The sequence below is a fragment of the Panthera leo genome, chromosome A3 (assembly GCF_018350215.1).
Source record: "Panthera leo isolate Ple1 chromosome A3, P.leo_Ple1_pat1.1, whole genome shotgun sequence".
NCBI classification, from domain to species: Eukaryota; Metazoa; Chordata; class Mammalia; order Carnivora; family Felidae; genus Panthera; species Panthera leo.
In genome coordinates, this window is record NC_056681.1 from 61,582,140 (window position 1) to 61,600,728 (window position 18,589).

An 18,589-nucleotide genomic window follows, 5' to 3' on the forward strand; every position below is an offset into this window, starting at 1 on the left:
TAATTATTTAACAGAAGAATAAACTAAAGCTTAAATAGATTAATTTGGGTTAATTCCAAATGATGGAGTTGGGATTTTCCACCAGGACTTTCTTACTCCAAACTCAGGTTCCTCTGAATCCTCTTCTCAACTAAGCCACCACCTTCGGACTTTTGTGTTCGTCTCTGCGTCACCCAATTTTAGCAACAATCCTGTTAAGTCAGTTCAGCCAGAATTCCCCACCCTTCACATATGATCAAATTCCTCATAGCCTACCACACCCAGGTGGTAGCTGGTCACCCTGGCCTGCCTTCAAGAAGAATCCTGTCAGGTAGGTTTGGCCAGAATTCCCCTTTACCCCTGATGTCTCCTCTTAGTAATTTTCCATCCATTAACCACCACTGCCCCCTCAACCCCTGTTCCTTGGCTACAAATCCCCACTTGTCCATGTTGTATTCATCACTAAGCCCAGCTCTATACTGGTAACTGCAAGTTACCACTTTCCTGTCCAGCTGGTGTTTTTTTTGACAATCTCACTAACACACGCACATTCACATACGCTCACATACACATACACACAAACCACAGCACAACTCTGGAAGCAATCCTCAGGAAACAGTCCTTCATCCCCAACTAGTAACAGTTATGACTCTTACACTATAAACATAAACAGCACCCACCACTGTCTAGTGTGGCCACGTCAGACTTGGGTGGTTCAGCAACCAGCCTCTGGATCTGAGTCAGAATGCTGCATGCTTCCTCCATCTCCTTCCAGATGAGAAACACGTCCTCTCTGACCCCAGCTCCTGGGAAGGGAAACACAGAGTGAGTGAGTGGCTATGGCAGGCCCAAGAACCCTCTAGTAGTCCTAGAGGCCTGGCATACCCCAGTCAAGTATCTAGAACATTTCTGAACATCAAATTCCACCGTCTCCCCTAATGTGAGAATCAGAACTGAAATCCCTAAGGAAGTGCTGTCAGCTAAGGAAACATAAATGCAGACTTTGGGATGCAGTAAATCTTTGTAAATATCTGTACCAGCCAGAATATTTTAAGATGAATTACTGATAATACTCAAATAAGGTAAAGAATAAAAATATTCTTTAGGCCAAGGTGAGGAAGGGAAATTCAATGGTTTAGGAAAGTAATACTTCCTAGCTTTCTTGATTAAGCTGAGATTTCCTGCTTCTTTGAAAACCACCTTCACAGTCTTTATTTTCCCCTAATGTAAGAGTGATTCTTTGACCTCCTTTTCTGAATCTCTGCTGTCTCAATTAAGGGTTAGGTTTGGCCATATGACATATTTTTTCAAAATGATTTGGCTTCTAAATATAGATACTAATATCATTCTCACAATCAATTAATCAATAAAAGTTTATCCCGTAGGTAACAGGTCCAAAGCTGGGATAGAGGCTCTGCCTTCACCAAGATCTAGGCCCTCACAGATTAGTCATTTCCATACATTAGGTAGAGTGTAGGAGTGGGAGGGAAATGGATATGACCACAGAAGTGCAATATAAGGGATCTGACATCATCAGATCTGTGGTGGTATCTTGACAACATCAATATCAATGTGATGGTTGTGGTAATGTCCTATAGTTTTGCAAGGTGTTACCATAAGTGGAAACTGGATAGAGAGGACCTGGCTATCTCTATTATTTCTTACAACTGTGTATAAACCTATGATTATCCCCACACACCTCCTGACTAGAGCCTGCTATGCACACAAGGCCAGTAGTGACTCCAAGAGGCCATGAGAGAACCACCCATTTTCCATGGCATCCACGGGCCCAGCCACTGCCTTGGTACTACCCAAGCCATTGCAGGATTACCAGGGAGTTGCTGTTCTGGGGTTGTTCCTAATTCGGCTGTACAGACAACTATTTAACAGCTATGTTTTCTAGTTTTAAAAATTCCACTCCAATAAAAACCTTAAAAACAACAACAACCAACTCAATTTCAGACAGTATATAGTCAGCTCAGAGAACACTGACTCTGTTATCATTAAAGTAAGCTACATCCAAATTCTCTAATGATAAATACCTCTGAGGGTACCTACATTGTGTTCAGTATTGTGCTCAGGCATTTCTAAACATTGTCTCTTTCTCTTTACCCCAACTCTGCAGGCAAATTCTATTCTTGTCCTCCTTCTACAGTATATATAAACTGAGACAGAATGAACTGTCCAAGGTCACACTGTCAACAAGCGGCAGAGCAGGGAAGGAGTCAAACCCAAGTTGGTGTGACTATACCAATTCAGCCACCCTGAATAGTTGCCCTAGAAAAGGATTGGATGGTTATAGAGGGTCCCTGCAGCCCTCTCCCCGAGCTGCTATTAAGATTCCAAGTCTGTCTACCTAATAGTCCACAGACGCCTGAGATCCCATAACCACGGAGAATGAGAGACCACCATCAGGTCTAGGGGCTGCCCCCACCCAGGGTGAAAGGATGGACCTTAAGCTACCAGGATAGACCAGAGTCAATGTTTCTGACTTTTAAAATGTCATCAGGAAGGGCAGGGCAGAAGTGAAGGGATACCAGGGATCTGGCCCTCCCGAAGTGAGAGAGTATTAAAAGCTATATTCATAAAGAAGCAAGTGACAAGCCCTGACAGAGATGGATAGCCACCATGCCTCTGCAGCCATCAACAGCCCAAGGAATGACACGTGATATACACCCAGCTCCATGGTAGAACTCCAAAAATATCGTAAACTGCTGCCAAATGCAAACCTTAAGCCCATAGCACTTTCTGACTGTTGTAAAAGCAAAACTGGCTTCCGGTTGCTTGCTGCAGCACAGAGGGGTTAAACAGCAGAATCCTCCAAGAAGTTCAAATGAGTCAAGGCTTTCCATTTTCCCCAGATTTGCCAATAATGTCTTAAGAGGTAGTGGACCACGGGTCAGCAACAAAGGAAAAATTCAAAGAAACGGAGGTGGCTCTTGATGACGCAGGAACAGGACATGTGTTTAAGGGGCAGCAACTGACAGCATGCTCCCAGTGCAGGCAGTAACGAGATGATCACTACACAGGTTTAGTCATTATAATTAGGCAGTTACAGATTCCTATACTGGTGATCAGAAAACAAAATAAAACTGTCCATTTAACCAGATTTGCTTTGAAAACAAAACAAGAAAAGCTGCAGGGCAATACAAAGTAGACCTTAGAATGTAGAGGTTTTATTTCATTATTCCACAGGCAGTGAGGAAGGGCTGCCATTTTTATGAGGGTCACTTCTAAGGGATGTAGCTGGGACATCAGACAGCTGCAGCCAAGGCACAGCTTCTTAAAACAGAAGAGGGTAGAAGACAAGGCACAGGAAATCCCAGTATTCAGAGAGCTCTGTGAATTTGAGATGCCACAGAGGCGACAAAACCACGATGAAGCTGTACGGATTTTGATCATCAAGGTATAAGCTAGCCACGGTCTGCTGTGCACAGAAGCAGGATATGGTTTCTCATAGAGACATCCAGACGACCTACAAAATCTTCCAACCCAAGTGTCCCCTCTCGTGCACCAACCCCTGATATCTCCCATGTGTCATGAGGTAGCAATTTGAAGGCTCACAAAATTCTGACACCAGCTGGGAGAGATGTCACATTAAGCTGCTGTTTTTCATGAGGACCTGGTATTGATTTCTCAGACTGGCTGGTTTAACAAATGAAATGAGACCCAGATTAGATATGTTTTGATATGTCAGGGGAACACCACCTCCCTGTCAAATCTTCCATGTCTCACCTACAGAAGTCCAATTCCTTAATTATTCATTTGGCAAATATTTGTCAAGCACTTACCTAATGTGGTGGATGAGCACTGCCAGTGCTGAGGGCCCTGCTCCCTGCATTGCAATCAGGTCCAGGGTTCAAGGCCCCCATAACACTCCCTCTAACACTCTGCCACCTGGTCAGGGCACTGTCCTCCAGCCCCCCAGGGCCCCCGGATGCCACTATCTTCACCACCAGGAAACTCACACCCCTCCACTCCACCCACCCCACCCTTCATTCAAGGCACCGTTCAGCCTCCACCATCAAGCTTGGTCCATCCATCCCAGCAAACAGTGATCTGCCTCCTGCTCCTTCTCAACCCTGTGGAAGGAATCAGCCACACCACTGTTCTCAGTCCTTTTGCTGCCAGGGCACACTCTCAGCACCACCACCACCACTACCACCCCCATTAGATAGGCTGACAGTATATGCAATTCCTGGCCACCTGTCCCCCCAACCTCCAAATCCAAAGAGCACAAAGAAGCATCAGCCAGTGATGGTGAACTAGAATATGCATAGCCTTGAATAGTCTAATTTAAGTCAATCCTTCACAAACATGATGCCTTATTTTTGGTACACAGCTGCTTATAACACAGCTCACCACCCAGCAGCATGTCCCCCGTCATCCTGCTACCCAGACGTGTGGTCTACAGCTCTCCTATGGTGTTAGCACACAGGCTTGGATTACTGTTTATGCTTGTGCAGGCTGACTTTGCTCACTAGATTATAAACATCTTGAGCATCGGGACAATATCTTTTCTTTCATTGTATCCTCCATAGCACTTAGCACAGAAGCTAGTGTTTTCAGCAAGAATTCTTATCCTTCTTTGTTTTTATTTTCCTTATTAAAAAGAAACAATGACTGAGCACCTAATATGGTCTTCCCTCGGGGAATTGCCCTGCCTCATGACTGAGAGGCCCAATATTGAAGAAACTCTCGAGAGTGGTATGTAACAGACTCATATCCTTAGAGCATACAGCTATGCTCTAGGTATTCTAGACATTAGCAATGACTTGCCCTCAAGCAGTAAGTCCCTTCCTTTCAGATGCTCCTGCCACAGCTACACAAGGCTCCCCCCATTATCTGAAATACTAGCAATCCAAGGGCAGGAGAGGAAAGGTGATTCCAAAAGCAGCCAGGGATGGCACTGGCCCCAGGACAGTTTAATGTAGGGAGAGGGCAATCCAGAAAGTAAAACCACCCTCAGCAACCTTGAATCCCAGACCACCCCCTAGTCCCAGTGCAGGCTCACCTGTCTGTGGCTCTTCTCCACTGCCCAGGACTCCTGGGTGAAGAACTGACCCAGATGAAAGGAGATTGCTGTGTGCCTGAGCCCTAAACTTCTATTTAGCTGTGAGGATCTGAAAGAGCTGAACAGAACTATCAAAAGGCAGTATTTTCAGAAAAAGCAGCACATGCTTCTATTTACAGAAGGCAATACAACATTTTTTTAAATATAATAAACCAAGAGGTGACTAAAATGTCCAGAAAAATAAAATTATAATATGGGATAATATAGGTGTGATGAAAGGGGGCAATTACATCCATAAAGATATTGCAAGTAGTGAAATCAGTAGTGTCTGTTGCAATGGAAAATCCCCAGTTATTCCTGTTAAAATTATATATTAAGATGTTTTGGTGTTGAGAAGTCATTGAACACCTTGTGGCTTGATCCGGCCCCATCCCCCCAACCACTGAGGTGCGTGTGCAGCTGTACTCAGTCGCCCTATGGAAATTAGCCACTAATTAATTTAAAGAAAATAGAGGCATTTCACCATCTGGATAAACATCTAGCATTTCCCTGGAGCAATGAATGTATATGCTTCACAAGGGCCATGATGTCTTAAAAGTAATTTCAAATACCAAGTATGGGCAACTTTTAATAAGTGGGTGTGATACTATCTCCTGGGGCCTCTCTCTTCTAAGTGGAACACCGCAAAATGCAAATGTGTTGCAGTCTAATCGTCCAATATTCACATAGCAAACCTGAATATAAGCCATCACTATTCACCGCAGGGTAAAGAACAAGTGCTCCACCAAACTCAGCAAGAAGCATGACCCCAGGCTCTGGGTGCTACCCGGCAAGCAGGTGATGAAGACATGGGCACAGGGAAAGAGAAGCAATATCCAAAGAAAAAATGCCCACAAATAAAGTTTAGCTGAGTAAATCTATTCTTTTTAGAACAGGCAATACCCTCTAAAAGGCACCAAATCAAAAGGTGTTTTAATGAAATGGTCAATTCAGGGGAACTTCATGGGTTTCCTTCAGAGAAAATTTGTTAAAATTGTTGTTTTTCAGCTTTTCCATCACAAAAAGACCTGGCCTTCTTTTGGTTCTAAGGGCCCCACAGTGCACAAAATGAACACAAGATGGTCACAGAGCTGCTCCCTGATATCTGTCAACCAACTCTGAATCAACAGAGAAACAGTACGGCTAGGGCTTGTCTTGGGGATCAACCCCACACTAGCATCTACTCAGCCTCCTGTCCTCAACAAAAGCCCATTTTCGTGAAAATTGATCACGTGGGTTACTGAGGACTGGGTCTCATTCACAAGTTTTGGCGCATTAATGATTTTCTTTAAACTCATAAGACACTGACCTAAGACCCAGGAAGACAATTATTTTAAAATATCCTCTTCTCAATAGGACATCCTCTTAGAGCAATCATCATTCACTCATTTACTCAACAAAACTCAATCAATATCTATTATATTTGGGCACTGGAAATACAGGATGAACAGAAACAGTCCAAGCTTTTAAGAGACTCTCACTCCAGTGTGGTCTTCCCAAAGTGTGGACCTCAGAACCCGTGTCAGAACCCCCCCATCTGCTTTTTCAAAGTGCAAACTCCTAGGCCACACCCCAGACTCATTCTCCAGGAAACTGTACTCTTAAAAGCATCCCAATCAAAACAACCATGAGATACCACCTTACACCTGTCAGAATGGCTAACATTAACAACTCAGGTAACAACAGATGTTGGCAAGGATGTGGAGAAAGAGGATCTCTTTTGCACTGTTGGTGGGAATGCAAGCTGGTGCAGCCACTCTGGAAAACTGGATGGAGGTTCCTCAAAAAACTAAAAATAGAATACCCTATGACCCAGAAGTTGCACTACTAGGTATTTATCCACGGGATACAGGTGTGCTGTTTCGAAGGGACACATGCACCCCCATATTTATAGCAGCACTATCAACAATAGCCAAAGTATGGAAAGAGCTCAAATGTCCATTGGTGGATGAATGGATAAAGAAGATGTGGTATATATATATACAATGGAGTATTACTTGGCAATCAAAAAGAATGAAATCTTGCCATTTGCAACTACGTGGATGGAACTGGAGGGTATTATGCTAAGTGAAATTAGTCAGTCAGAGGAAGACAAAAACCAGATGACTTCACTCATATGAGGACTTTAAGAGACAAAACAGATGAACATAAGGGAAGGGAAACAAAAATAATATAAAAACAGGGAGGGGGACAAAACAGAAGAGACTTATAAATATGGAGAACAAACTGAGGGTTACGGGAGGGGTTGTGGGAGGAGGGATGGGATGAATGGGTAAGGGGCATTAAGGAATCTACTCCTGAAATCATTGTTGCACTATATGCTAACTGATTTGAATGTAAATTTAAAAAAATAAAAAATAAAATTAAAAAACAAAAAAGCATCCCAGTGATTCTTTTGCAACAAAACCTTGCAAAGCTTTAGTCTGATAGGCAAGGCAGGCATGTAAACAAGTTATTTCTATACAAAATAGTCTTGGAGAAAAAAAGTTGAGTGATTTCCGGAACAATATTCTAATACCCTGATGCCTCGATTTCTGCCCTAAAGAAGTGCTCCTCAAAGGAATCAGAGTTCTTTTTCCCTTTCAAAGTACTGGAGAGTCCCTGACATACCATCTTCTCTATATACCTATCCCAGGCCATGAACCTCACTGATGTGGTTCATAACATTCCAGTATTTCTAATAGCGTCATCTCTTTAAGATTACATGTCTTTTATAAAGACTGCTTCCTGCTGATGCATAAAGGAGGAGAAAGTGGGAAAAACTAAAATTTACTATGTGCCTACTATGTGCCAGCCCTTGTTTTGGGCACTTAAACCTATTGCCTTATTTACTCTCACAATGATCCTATAAGTAGGGATCATTACCCCCATTTCACAGATGAGCCAACTGTGGCTCAGAGAAATTAAGAAACTTACCCAAGGCCACACAACTAATAAGTAGTGCAGTCAGGATTCTATTCAGGTCTGTCTCCAAAGTTCCCCATTCTCTTTCCACACTAGAATATCGCCCTTGTATATCTTCATAAACACTAGATCTAAAAGCAAATCTCATCTGTGATGTACTGGTTGTTTTTAGTTTCCTTCAAGGGGCTTATAGACTCATCTCTTCCTGGGATGGAACACACCCAGTCTGTAATTGTGATATGTAGGTGATGATGGTTGCTGAGCTACATCTCCAAGGCCAGGGCCTAATGCGACATTCTGATGAGCAACAGCACACACTTGGTGGCTTAGCTGTAATCTGCCTGCGCTGGGATTGGCAGTCACCCACAGGACAGCCTCATGGGGTTCTTAACTCCCAGAGCTCTCAAGTGTTAGACTTCTGTTATCTGCATGTTTGTCTCCCTTATCCAACTGTGATTTCTTTGAAGACATTTATCATTTCTATAACCAGCCCCCCTGGTACATCCCTGACAGCTGAAAGACACTTCCAAATAGACTGTTCCAGAGCATAAACTTGCTGAGGAGAGGGACTTCCTTTTTCATCATTGTATCCCCAGAGCTCAGCACAGTGCTTGACTTTCAAAAGCATATGAGGAGAATCTCTCACCCTCAAATCAGGGTGAGTATATTCAAAGGTAATCAGAAATCAACACCGGCTCTTTTACCTAGTGATTCAATCTAATTTTTAAGAGATTCTTGAGGGATTTCTCTATGCCATATGTTTTGTTAGGTGATGCAAGATGTCTGGACCCACTCAATTATTTCAGTGGGATCCTAAAAGATTAATTATGTTGGTGACCAAAGAAATGCGCTAAGCCCACCACTGCCCAGTGAGAAAGGGCTGTGGTGAGCAATGGAGGCATCCTGGTGACAGGCTATACTACAGCCAGGAGCCAAGAATAACAAGGAACCCAGGATGTAAACCCACTGTGGGGGAAGGAATACAGGAGTTCCCTGCCCTGAAAGAGTCTTAGTCTCTGGTTAAGAAAACCAGACCTTCACACATACCAAGATGTAGGGAAGAAGTGGGTGGAGGTGGAGGTGGGAAATTCTGAAATTCTAAACTGGGATCCTGGAGTCATGGAGGGAAGGAGCAACTTATAACTCATCAAGCAGAATGGGGTGCCTGGATGTCTCAGTCAGTTAAGTGTCCAACTTTGGCTCAGGCCATGATCTTGCAGCTCACAAGTTCGAGCCCTGCGTCAGGCTCTGGGCTTCAGATTCTGTGTCTCCCTCTCTCTCCGCCCCTTCTCTGCTCATGCTCACTCAGCCTCTCTCTCTCTCTCTCTCTCTCTCTCTCTCTGTCAAAAATAAATAAAAATATTTAAATCATCAAGCAGAGGCATAATTGATACTCTAAGAGTTTGGGGTTCCCTAAATAGGAACCTTGTCCTTTATTCCTTTGGAATCTCCTCCTCAGCCCTACTGAGCCTCTAAAAACAAAAAAAGGTGTTGAACAAATGCTTGTTAACTAACCAGAACAACTGTCTCACAGAAATTCAAGGCAAACCATTTATTGGGAGGAGCAGGACTTGGGAGATAATTAAAGTCTCTCAGCCTTGAAAGCTGTAATGTGGCAACAATTTTGGAAGTGCAGCTGCTCTAGCTCCATGGGTTGAATTAAACTGAGTTCTAGGAAGAAGGAAGAAGACCTCAGGGAGCCTCCTGCTGTCAGTGAGTTACAATCAGTGCTTCTAAATTAAATCAGAGATTAGAAACAAAGAGGCAATGCCAAACCCGAGTGATGGGCCAGTAAACTTTACATACCTAATTAAAGATCGGAAGTGCCTTCCAAGAACACAACTTGGTTATTTTTTCTCCGCAAGCCTAACAGCCTGAATATATCTTAAAGTAAATAAAAGTTTGGTTTCATGATATTTAGTTTTAATTCACGCATTTATCTCCACCACCACAACAAAAAAAGTGCAGTTTCCAAAGGCAGAATCAGACAAATTTTTACAGCTACACCATTTTTGGACTTCAGAATAAAACTAGCTGATCTGAGTAGCTTTTCTAACACCATTTTGCCAGGAGTACTAAACATAAAAATATTCTCAGAAAAACAGTGCCCTTTTCTATTACTGGATATCCCTTTTTACTAATTCATTGAGAAATCTTTCTCTTGAGGGCAGGAGCCAATATGGTGGTGAGCTCTATGAACGCTGTTTGTAGTTTCATTCAATTAGGGGTGGCCAGCGTGCAAATGCTGAGGGCCTGGGGCAGTAATGCTCAGTGGTAAGGATGATGATGGATCCACTAGGGATGCCTGACATGGATGCAGGTGTAAGTGAAAGGTCCTGGGCTGCCCAAACCTGACCTCCAAGAACCATGACAGGGTCCTGAGCCGGTAGCCCTTTTGGTTATAGATATGAAACCAGACTTAAGGTATAACTGTGCCCCAACTGTCTGCACTTTGCCTCCTCCTTCCTCTTCCTCCTCCACTTCCCCACCCTCCCTCTACCTCCCCCTCAGGTATAAAGTGTGATGCTCTGGCTTGAAGTAGGAACTCAGAGCTCTGATCATGGATGTCAGCCTGGGTGCTCATTCTACCATTGGACTGCCTTGAATTTCCAATTCTGAAGAGCCTGGTGGACCATCTAAAATAAATGCACTGTCTGCTTCACCAATCAGCCCAGATCCCATGATAGCTACATCAATGCCAAAATTGTTTTCTTTGTTCTGTTTTTTGTTTGTTTGTTTGTTTGGTTGGGGTTTTTTTGCCAGATGCCAGACCCTTAAGTGAAAATTTTTGCTCTAACATGATTTTACTACTCATATTTACTATTTCAGTTTAGTTAAATTTTTTGAGGATAAAATAAGAAGTGAGAACCAATATAGAAGATGAGGTTTTCTACAAACCCAAGAGATCATCAGAAGCCTTTTTCCCTCCTATAAGGGAGTCCCCAAACCACCAAAATAGACCCCTCACTCTAGGCCCACAAGACTTTCACAACCTAAGGAGTAGCCAGCTCCCCACATTATTAGGATTGTACCCCTTAAAGATACAGTCCCTGGAAAGCTCTAGCACCTAAAGTTCCATCCCCAAAGAGCAATAACCCAGACCCCATCCTGAACAACCTGTCCCTACATGAAAACTTCTGAGAGCTGAAAACTACCACATCCAATTTACAATTATTCTTGCACTATTCAAGCTCCTCCCTGAGCCCGGTCTGACAATAGAAAAGTAGGAGAAGGTCGTGCCCAGCAAAGGCCTCAGTATAATCCTACCTTCTACTTATAGTGGAAGAATGGGTGCTCCTGAAGGAGCCCACCACTAGTATCAACCTTGGAAATGGACCTTCCTTCTATCGGGACATAGCTGAACAGTATTCATTTCCTGGATCTAAATTCCAATTCTCATCCATCATTATGAATGAAAATAAACTGGTTAGTATCATTCTTTTTGTTTCAGTATTTATTTTGAGAGAGAGAGAGAGAGCGAGCGCATGAGCATGCACATACATGCACACTCACACACTCACAACTAGGGGAGGGGCAGAGAAAGACGGAGAGAGAGAATCCCAAGCAGGTTCTGCATTGTCAGCCCAGAGTTTAATGCAGGGCTCAATCTCATGAACCATGAGATCATGACCTGAGCTGAAATCAAGAGTCAGATGCTTAACCGACTGAGCCACCAAGGCACCCCAGTATCATGACTATTCTAAAAATATTCTTCATGACAGAGGCTTTTGTATCTTGTCAGATTGTATTACTTTCTTTAACCAATGTCTACAATAAAACCCCACCTGGAATCCCAAAAGGAAACATTAATTGAATGCTAATTTTGTAATAAACATTTCCAGGTGTGCTATATGCTTTAATTTTCCCAACAACCATATGTGGTAAATGTTGTTATTCCCATTTTTACAACTGTGGGAACATAGTTTAGAAAAGTTAGGTAACTTGCTAAGGTCACATAAGTAGGTAGTGGCAAAACTAGGGTTTGAAATCAGGTCTGATTATAAAGTTGATTCACTTTCCAGCAAACACTGTTTTCCAGAGCCAAAAAAGAATCACACAAGACCAAAAATTTTTGATAGCTTACATTACTGTTCAGCAAAAATACTTACCTCTCCATCCTACTAATGTTAGACTCCATCATGTGATTAGCTTTGGCCAATGAAATGTTAGTGGATGTGACATAAGCAGAGGCCTTCAATATGGCTGCATGGTTTGGCATGGCTCATGCTATTCACCACAATAAGAATATATTCTGGAAAGCACTAGTTAAAAAAGGGCAAGTCCATCTTAGATTAATCAAACTGAAGTTGACTTATAGACCTGTGATCAAGAAACAATGGCTGAAATCTTTCTAAATTTGGTGAAAACTATAAACCAACAGATCTAAGAAGCCCAACAAACCCCAAGTACAAGATACATATCTGGAGGACTGGAAGGGAGATTCTGTGGCATGTTTTACACTTAAAAAGAAATGCTAAGCGGCTTCAGGAGGCAAAAAGAGAAATAAAGGAGCAGCCAGGGAGGATATGTCTTTTCTCAACCTACAGAGGGTCAGTAGCACTAAAAATCACACCTAATGGGGGCATGTGGGTGGCCCAGTTGGTTAGGCATCTGACTCTTGATCTCAGTTCAGGTCTTGATCTCAGAGTCTTAATCTCAGGGTCATGAGTTTAAGCCCTGCATTGGGATCTGCATTGGGCATGGAGCCTACTTAAGATTAAAAAAAAAAAAAATCACACCTGATGAAGAGTGTGAGTGAAGGGTAGTAGATGGGAATTATGAGAGGAGCTGAATTTTCATCCAGACCAATGTGGGGAAAACCAGACACAGTGCAGGCAGTCAGAGAATTCTAGAGGGCAAAGGGAACAAAAGGATATGATTCCTCCCCTAAAAGTTGTCCCATAAAAGAAATCCAGGGGGAAGGTCTCTAGAGAGCAGCTGGCCACAGAATCAGAGTTAAAGGCAACTTTCTGTTAATTCCTGAGGTGGGCAGACACCCCATCTGCACAAGTGCTCAGGGGGACTGATGCAGTAGGTGCCATGAACTTTAGTCCCTTTTCTGTCCTCTCTCTAAATGTTCTTGACAGTCAAAGGAGATTGACCTTAAACCCTTGGGAGGTAATACACGAACAACTTAAAGCATCATGTGCTATTTAATGTGCCACCCTAAGCAGCCTCTGTCAAAACAATGGAAAAGCTTTACATCACCTGAAAAGAACAGTCCTAGAAAAATAAACAGGAAAAACCTCAATGCGGAGGGAAATTCTTCCAAGGAACTAATGTACATATGATAATCCAAAGCAAGCACGTGATAAATAAATGACTATATATGATATTTCAACTGTTGTCTTTGCAGTGAAGGAAGAAACAAGACCAAATTGCTCTCAGTCTACAACTAGTTTTTACTTTCTTAGGGGAAGAGGCTGATGTAAGAAATCACCCCAAAATATAAGGCCTAAAACTTGGTAATATTTCATATATAAGTAACTTATTCATATATAAGATACTATTACAATTTACTTATCAAACACATTAGGAGAAATGCAGATTCCTACAAATGTCGACTTACCAACAAATATCAAATGTCAAAATTAAATGAAATCAGATTTTGTAGCAATGTATCTAGTTTATCCAGTTTCTACTAGTTTACGTTAGAGCACTCTAAAGGACTTTGGAAACCTGAGAGAATAAGTATAGCCTTTTAAATCTCTACTTGATAATGGGTAAAAATGCAACATTATTGGGGCACTGGGTGGCTCAGTCGGTTAGGAACTGGACTTCGGCTCAGGTCATGATCTCACAGTTCGTGAGTTCGAGCCCTGCATAGGACTTTATGCTGAAGTTCAGAGCCTGGAATCCGCTTCAGATTCTGTGTCTTCCTCTCTCCTTGCCCCTCCCTCACTTGCTCGCTCTCTCTCTCAAAAATAAAATAAACAATTTTTAATTTAAAAAAATCCAACATTATTGTTCTAAGTTTTTTTAAGGCTTTAATACAGCTTTTAATACAAGCTATAGTAAGCAAACTACTGATACAGCTCAATCTTTTGTTTTGCTTTCAAATTGTACCACTGACCCTACTAAAACTATACAAATAAACAATGTGGGGGAGGAGTGGAGAAAAGAAAAAAGGAAGAGGAAAGAAACAAAATATATTTGGGGCAAAAAATAAAAACCTTGAAATGTCAATGGATATTATGGGAAAACAAGTGTTCACTGACTAAGACAGCATGGAAACCAAACATACATGTGCTCTCCCCTCAGAAGATTCAGTCCAGGAGCACACAAAATGAAGGTTTATTTGGATAAGATCAAATCCATCTTTCACATCTATAATAAATACACAGGGAAGACAGAAAAACAAATTAATGTCAAAAGGTCATCACCAGAAAGGGAAAACTAGAACAGGAAAGGGCAATGAAGCAGAGAAGATGGCCCAGGAGCAAGTCTACATACAGGAATGCAGTATATTACAAAAGAAGTCACATACAGCAGAGAAGAAAGAAAGGTAAAGGTTCATAAGTCAATGAGGTGAATATAGCTGCTAGCTATTTAAGGAAAACTCCGTTTATATCCTGACATCACACCACACCTCAAAAATAAATCTATTTTTGCTTTGAGAGGCCAAAATTTGAGAGGCCAAAAAGATCTTTATTTTTGTTTTAAACTCAGGCTATAAAGGAAAAACTCAGGCCACACCTGAAAAAGAGATGGAATCACAAAGGAGTTACAGGATTTACAGACTGGGCTTGCAATGCAAATTTTGAGGCTAATCTAAATTATTGCCAAAATGAAAAAGAAAACGAATAACTAGGATAAGTTATCAATAAGTAATAACAATGAGTTAATGTCATTAATACACAAAGAGTTCACACAACATGATAAACACAAGAAGCCAGCAAATAAATGGGCAAAAGACAGGTGGGTAGTTCACAAAAGAAGTTAAATACAAACATGCTAAATTCCACTACTATTCACTACTGATGACATTAAGTTATTCATCAAAGAAACCTAGATAGAAAGGAGATCACTATTTTTATGCTAATTCAGTTTCCATGAAGTGGGTATTCCCCATACACTGCTGATGTGAGTTATATCGTCTTTTTTTTTTTAATTTTTTTAAACATTTATTTATTTTTGACAAACAAAGAGAGACAGAGTGTGAACAGGGGAGGGGCAGAGAGAGAGGGAGACACAGAATCCAAAGCAGGCTCCAGGCTCTGAGCTGTCAGCACAGAGCCCGATGCGGGGCTCAAACTCATGAGATCACGACCTGAGCTGAAGTCAGACGATTAACTGACTAAGCCACTCAGGCACCCCAGGTGAATTATATCGTCTTAAAACAGTTTTTTGGAAAGCAATTCCATGGGAAAGATTAACCCAAAATGTTCAACATGTTAATCCAGTATTTGAACTACTGGAAATCTACTCCCCAAAAAAGTCAAAAATAAAGGAGAAAATATACCACAGAAAAAGATAAGGGCTGTATTATCTCTAATAGCAAAACAATTCAAACTTACCCAAATGTCCAACAAAAAGTGACTTACAAAATTATAGTATACCACTTTAATGAAGTACAAATGACCCTGTAACAACATGGGTTTGAACTATATGCGTCCATCTATATGCAGATTTTTTTTTCCTTTTTTAAAGGTTTGGGTTTTTTTTTAAGTTTTTTTCTTTTGAGAGAGAGAGTGTGTGCTCATGAGTGGAGGAGGGGAGAGAGAGAAGGAGAGACAGAATCCCAAGCAGGCTCTGTACTGTCAATGCTGAGCCCAACGCGGGCCTTGATCTCATGAAGCATGAGATCATGACCTGAGCCAAGATCAAGAGTCAGATGCCTAACCAACTGAGCCACCCAGGTGCCCCTACACAGATTTTTTTCAATTCAGCACAGTACTGTAAATGTATTTTCTCTTCCTTATGATTTTCTTAATAACATTTACTTTATTCTAGGGGCACCAGGCCGGCTCAGTCGGAGGAGTGTGCAACTCTTGATTGTGGGGTCGTGTGTTCGAGTCGCACATTGTGTGTAGATAGTACTGAAAAAATAAATAAACTTATAAAAAAAATTTTTTTAAATTTTCATTATTCTTGTTTACTTTATTATAAAAACACATTATAAAATACACATAAAATAAACATGTGTGAATCAACTGTTTTTGTTATCACTAAGTCTTCTGGCCAAGAAGAGGCCATTAGTAATTAAGTTTTAGGGGAGTCAAAATTTACATGTGGATTTTTCACTGCTCAGGGGTTGGGTGCTCCTAACCCCTTTGTCATTCAAGGGTCAACTGCATTATGTATCTTTTAATGTAACTTACAGAAGTTTTATAAGAACATGGGAAAATACTTGCTATAATATTAAGGAAAAAATTCAGAATTCAAAGTGGTACATAATATGACATTTATGCTTTAATTTTTTTTAAGTGGGCAATAAAGACTTGAAGGAAATACACCAATATGTTCAAGAGTGAAAATCTTTGGGTGGCAACAATGTTTCTTTTCCTTTCTTTGTATTTTCCAAATTGTCTACAAGGTATCTGCAGACGGAAGGACAGGTTTATGACAGCCTAGGCTCAGAACTCCTGCTCTGTCTCTTCCCAGGTATGTAACCTCAAAAAATAACTCTCAGGCTGTTTCTCTTCTGAAAAACTGGAATAATAATACCAGTCCCTTCACATAATTGTTATGCGGATTAAATGAGGCAATGTATATAACGCACTTAGCAATGCACACACACACACACACACACACACACACACACACACACACCTGCTTTAATCATTTGGGGGAAAAATCCTTTGAAGTGACATGAATTAAACATTTTGCAGGATAGTACGCTTAGCACCCTCATCCAATAATTAGAAGTGATATCATGTTTTCTGGGAAATAACTGATGTAATAGTGGGAGGGAAAAATGACAATAAAAGTTATTTTTTAATATTTACAAATAATATTCTCTTTAAAACATCTGACTTTAAAAATTTTTTTTAATGTTTATTTATTCTTGAGAGACAGAGAGACAGAGCATGAGTGGGTGAGGGGCAGAGAAAAAGGGAGACACAGAATCTGAAGCAGGCTCCAGGTTCTGAGCTGTCAGCACGGAGCCCGACACAAGGCTCAAAGCCACAAACTGTGAGATCACGACCTGAGCCAAAGTTGGATGCTCAACTGACTAAGCCACACAGGCACCCCTAAAACACCAGAATTTTATCCAAACCTGTTGAAAGATATTTTGTAATTTGAGAACTTGATAATAGATGGGCTTAGTGTTCAATGATACTTTGATTTTATGTAAATATAGTGAATGGCAACATAATACATGACATATAAATGTGTGGCAAGAAAAAGTGAAAGATACCATCCATCCCACACAGATGAAGACATCAGGTTTCACACTGGTTTTAGAATTCTCTTTAACACATCTTTGAGCATTCAAAATTTAGCCTTCACTTCCAGGATAAACACAACTATATAACTCAACATCTTTTCTTTTTCCTAGAAATTACATGGGGGGTGGGAAATAAGAATGGAAAAGAAAACACATATGCCTTCTTTGCCAAATTAGGAGACAAAAATAACATCCAGATAACGGTTGTCAAGAACAGCTGAGAATGGGCAGAAGCTATGCAGAAGAAAGCACAGAGAACATGCACCTGGCAGTGGTCCAGAGAGTTGGGGCAGGTATTAGAAAGTGGGGGGCCCACTCAATGTCAAGGGTGAGCCTGGTCAGCCACACTGGATACTGGAACCTTAATGACAAGGACTAGTAGCAAAAGTCTACTTATTTGGTTTACAAAGGCAAAAGAGGTAGGGCTTCACAAAGCATCACCCAGGACAAACCTATTTGTAGGAACCTCTCTCTCTCTCTCTAGAGCAGTAGAGAAGAAAGCCTTGAGTTGTGAAACAGACCCCTCCCTAGTCTAACTCCCATATAACCTGCCTACAGATATAGAACTTATCTCCTTCCTGTGCTGAATAATAAAAAGGAGATTAGCACACAGCATCTAAATAAGGGCACTATAAGGAAAAAAAAAGAGCAGCAAAACTAGCAAGAGATGAGTAATGCTTCATAAAAAATGTTATCAAGGAACACATGAACATGATTAACATTTCACCATGAATAAAAATGCATATGAAGCCATCATGTCCATGAAGGAAGAAAACAAAGCAGAAATTTAAAAACTCCAGAGTAAGATGGCAAGAAACAAGAAGAGATGAAATATAAAAACTCTGGAAACAAGAAAAAAATCACAGAAGCTAGGATAAAATTGGTGGGAATTCAATGAAGAAAATATACTATGGAACTCATTATAAGAAGCCAGATAAGGTGAGCAGAAATCAAGTATTTTAAGATATTAGAGATAAAATGATAGATATGACAGTCAATGAAAATCAATCATGCTTTACACATAAAATGAGTCCCTGAAGACGAAAACAGGCATGGTGCAATGGTTAAGAGAATAAACGGAGTCTGAATCCTGGCTCTGTCACAATATGAACTTGGAGAAGCTTCTTAACCACACTGTCTTGGTCTCCCCATCACTAAAATGAAAATAATAATAGTACCTACCTCATAGGGTTGTTATAAAGATTAAGTCACTTAAAATTTGATAAGAGGCTTAGGGCGCCTGGGTGGCTCAGTCAGTTAAG

General features: G+C 41.1%; 1 protein-coding gene across 3 annotated transcripts in view; it reads right to left on the reverse strand.

Moving 5' to 3' along the window:
- VWA3B (von Willebrand factor A domain containing 3B) overlaps positions 1 to 18,589 on the reverse strand; it is a 205,268-nt gene that overhangs the window by 133,413 nt on the left and 53,266 nt on the right. For all 3 annotated transcript variants that reach the window (XM_042932057.1, XM_042932058.1, XM_042932059.1), the window contains exon 8: positions 660 to 785. In XM_042932057.1, the coding sequence (XP_042787991.1) occupies positions 660 to 785 (126 nt within the window). The remainder of the gene's footprint in view (positions 1 to 659; positions 786 to 18,589) is intronic.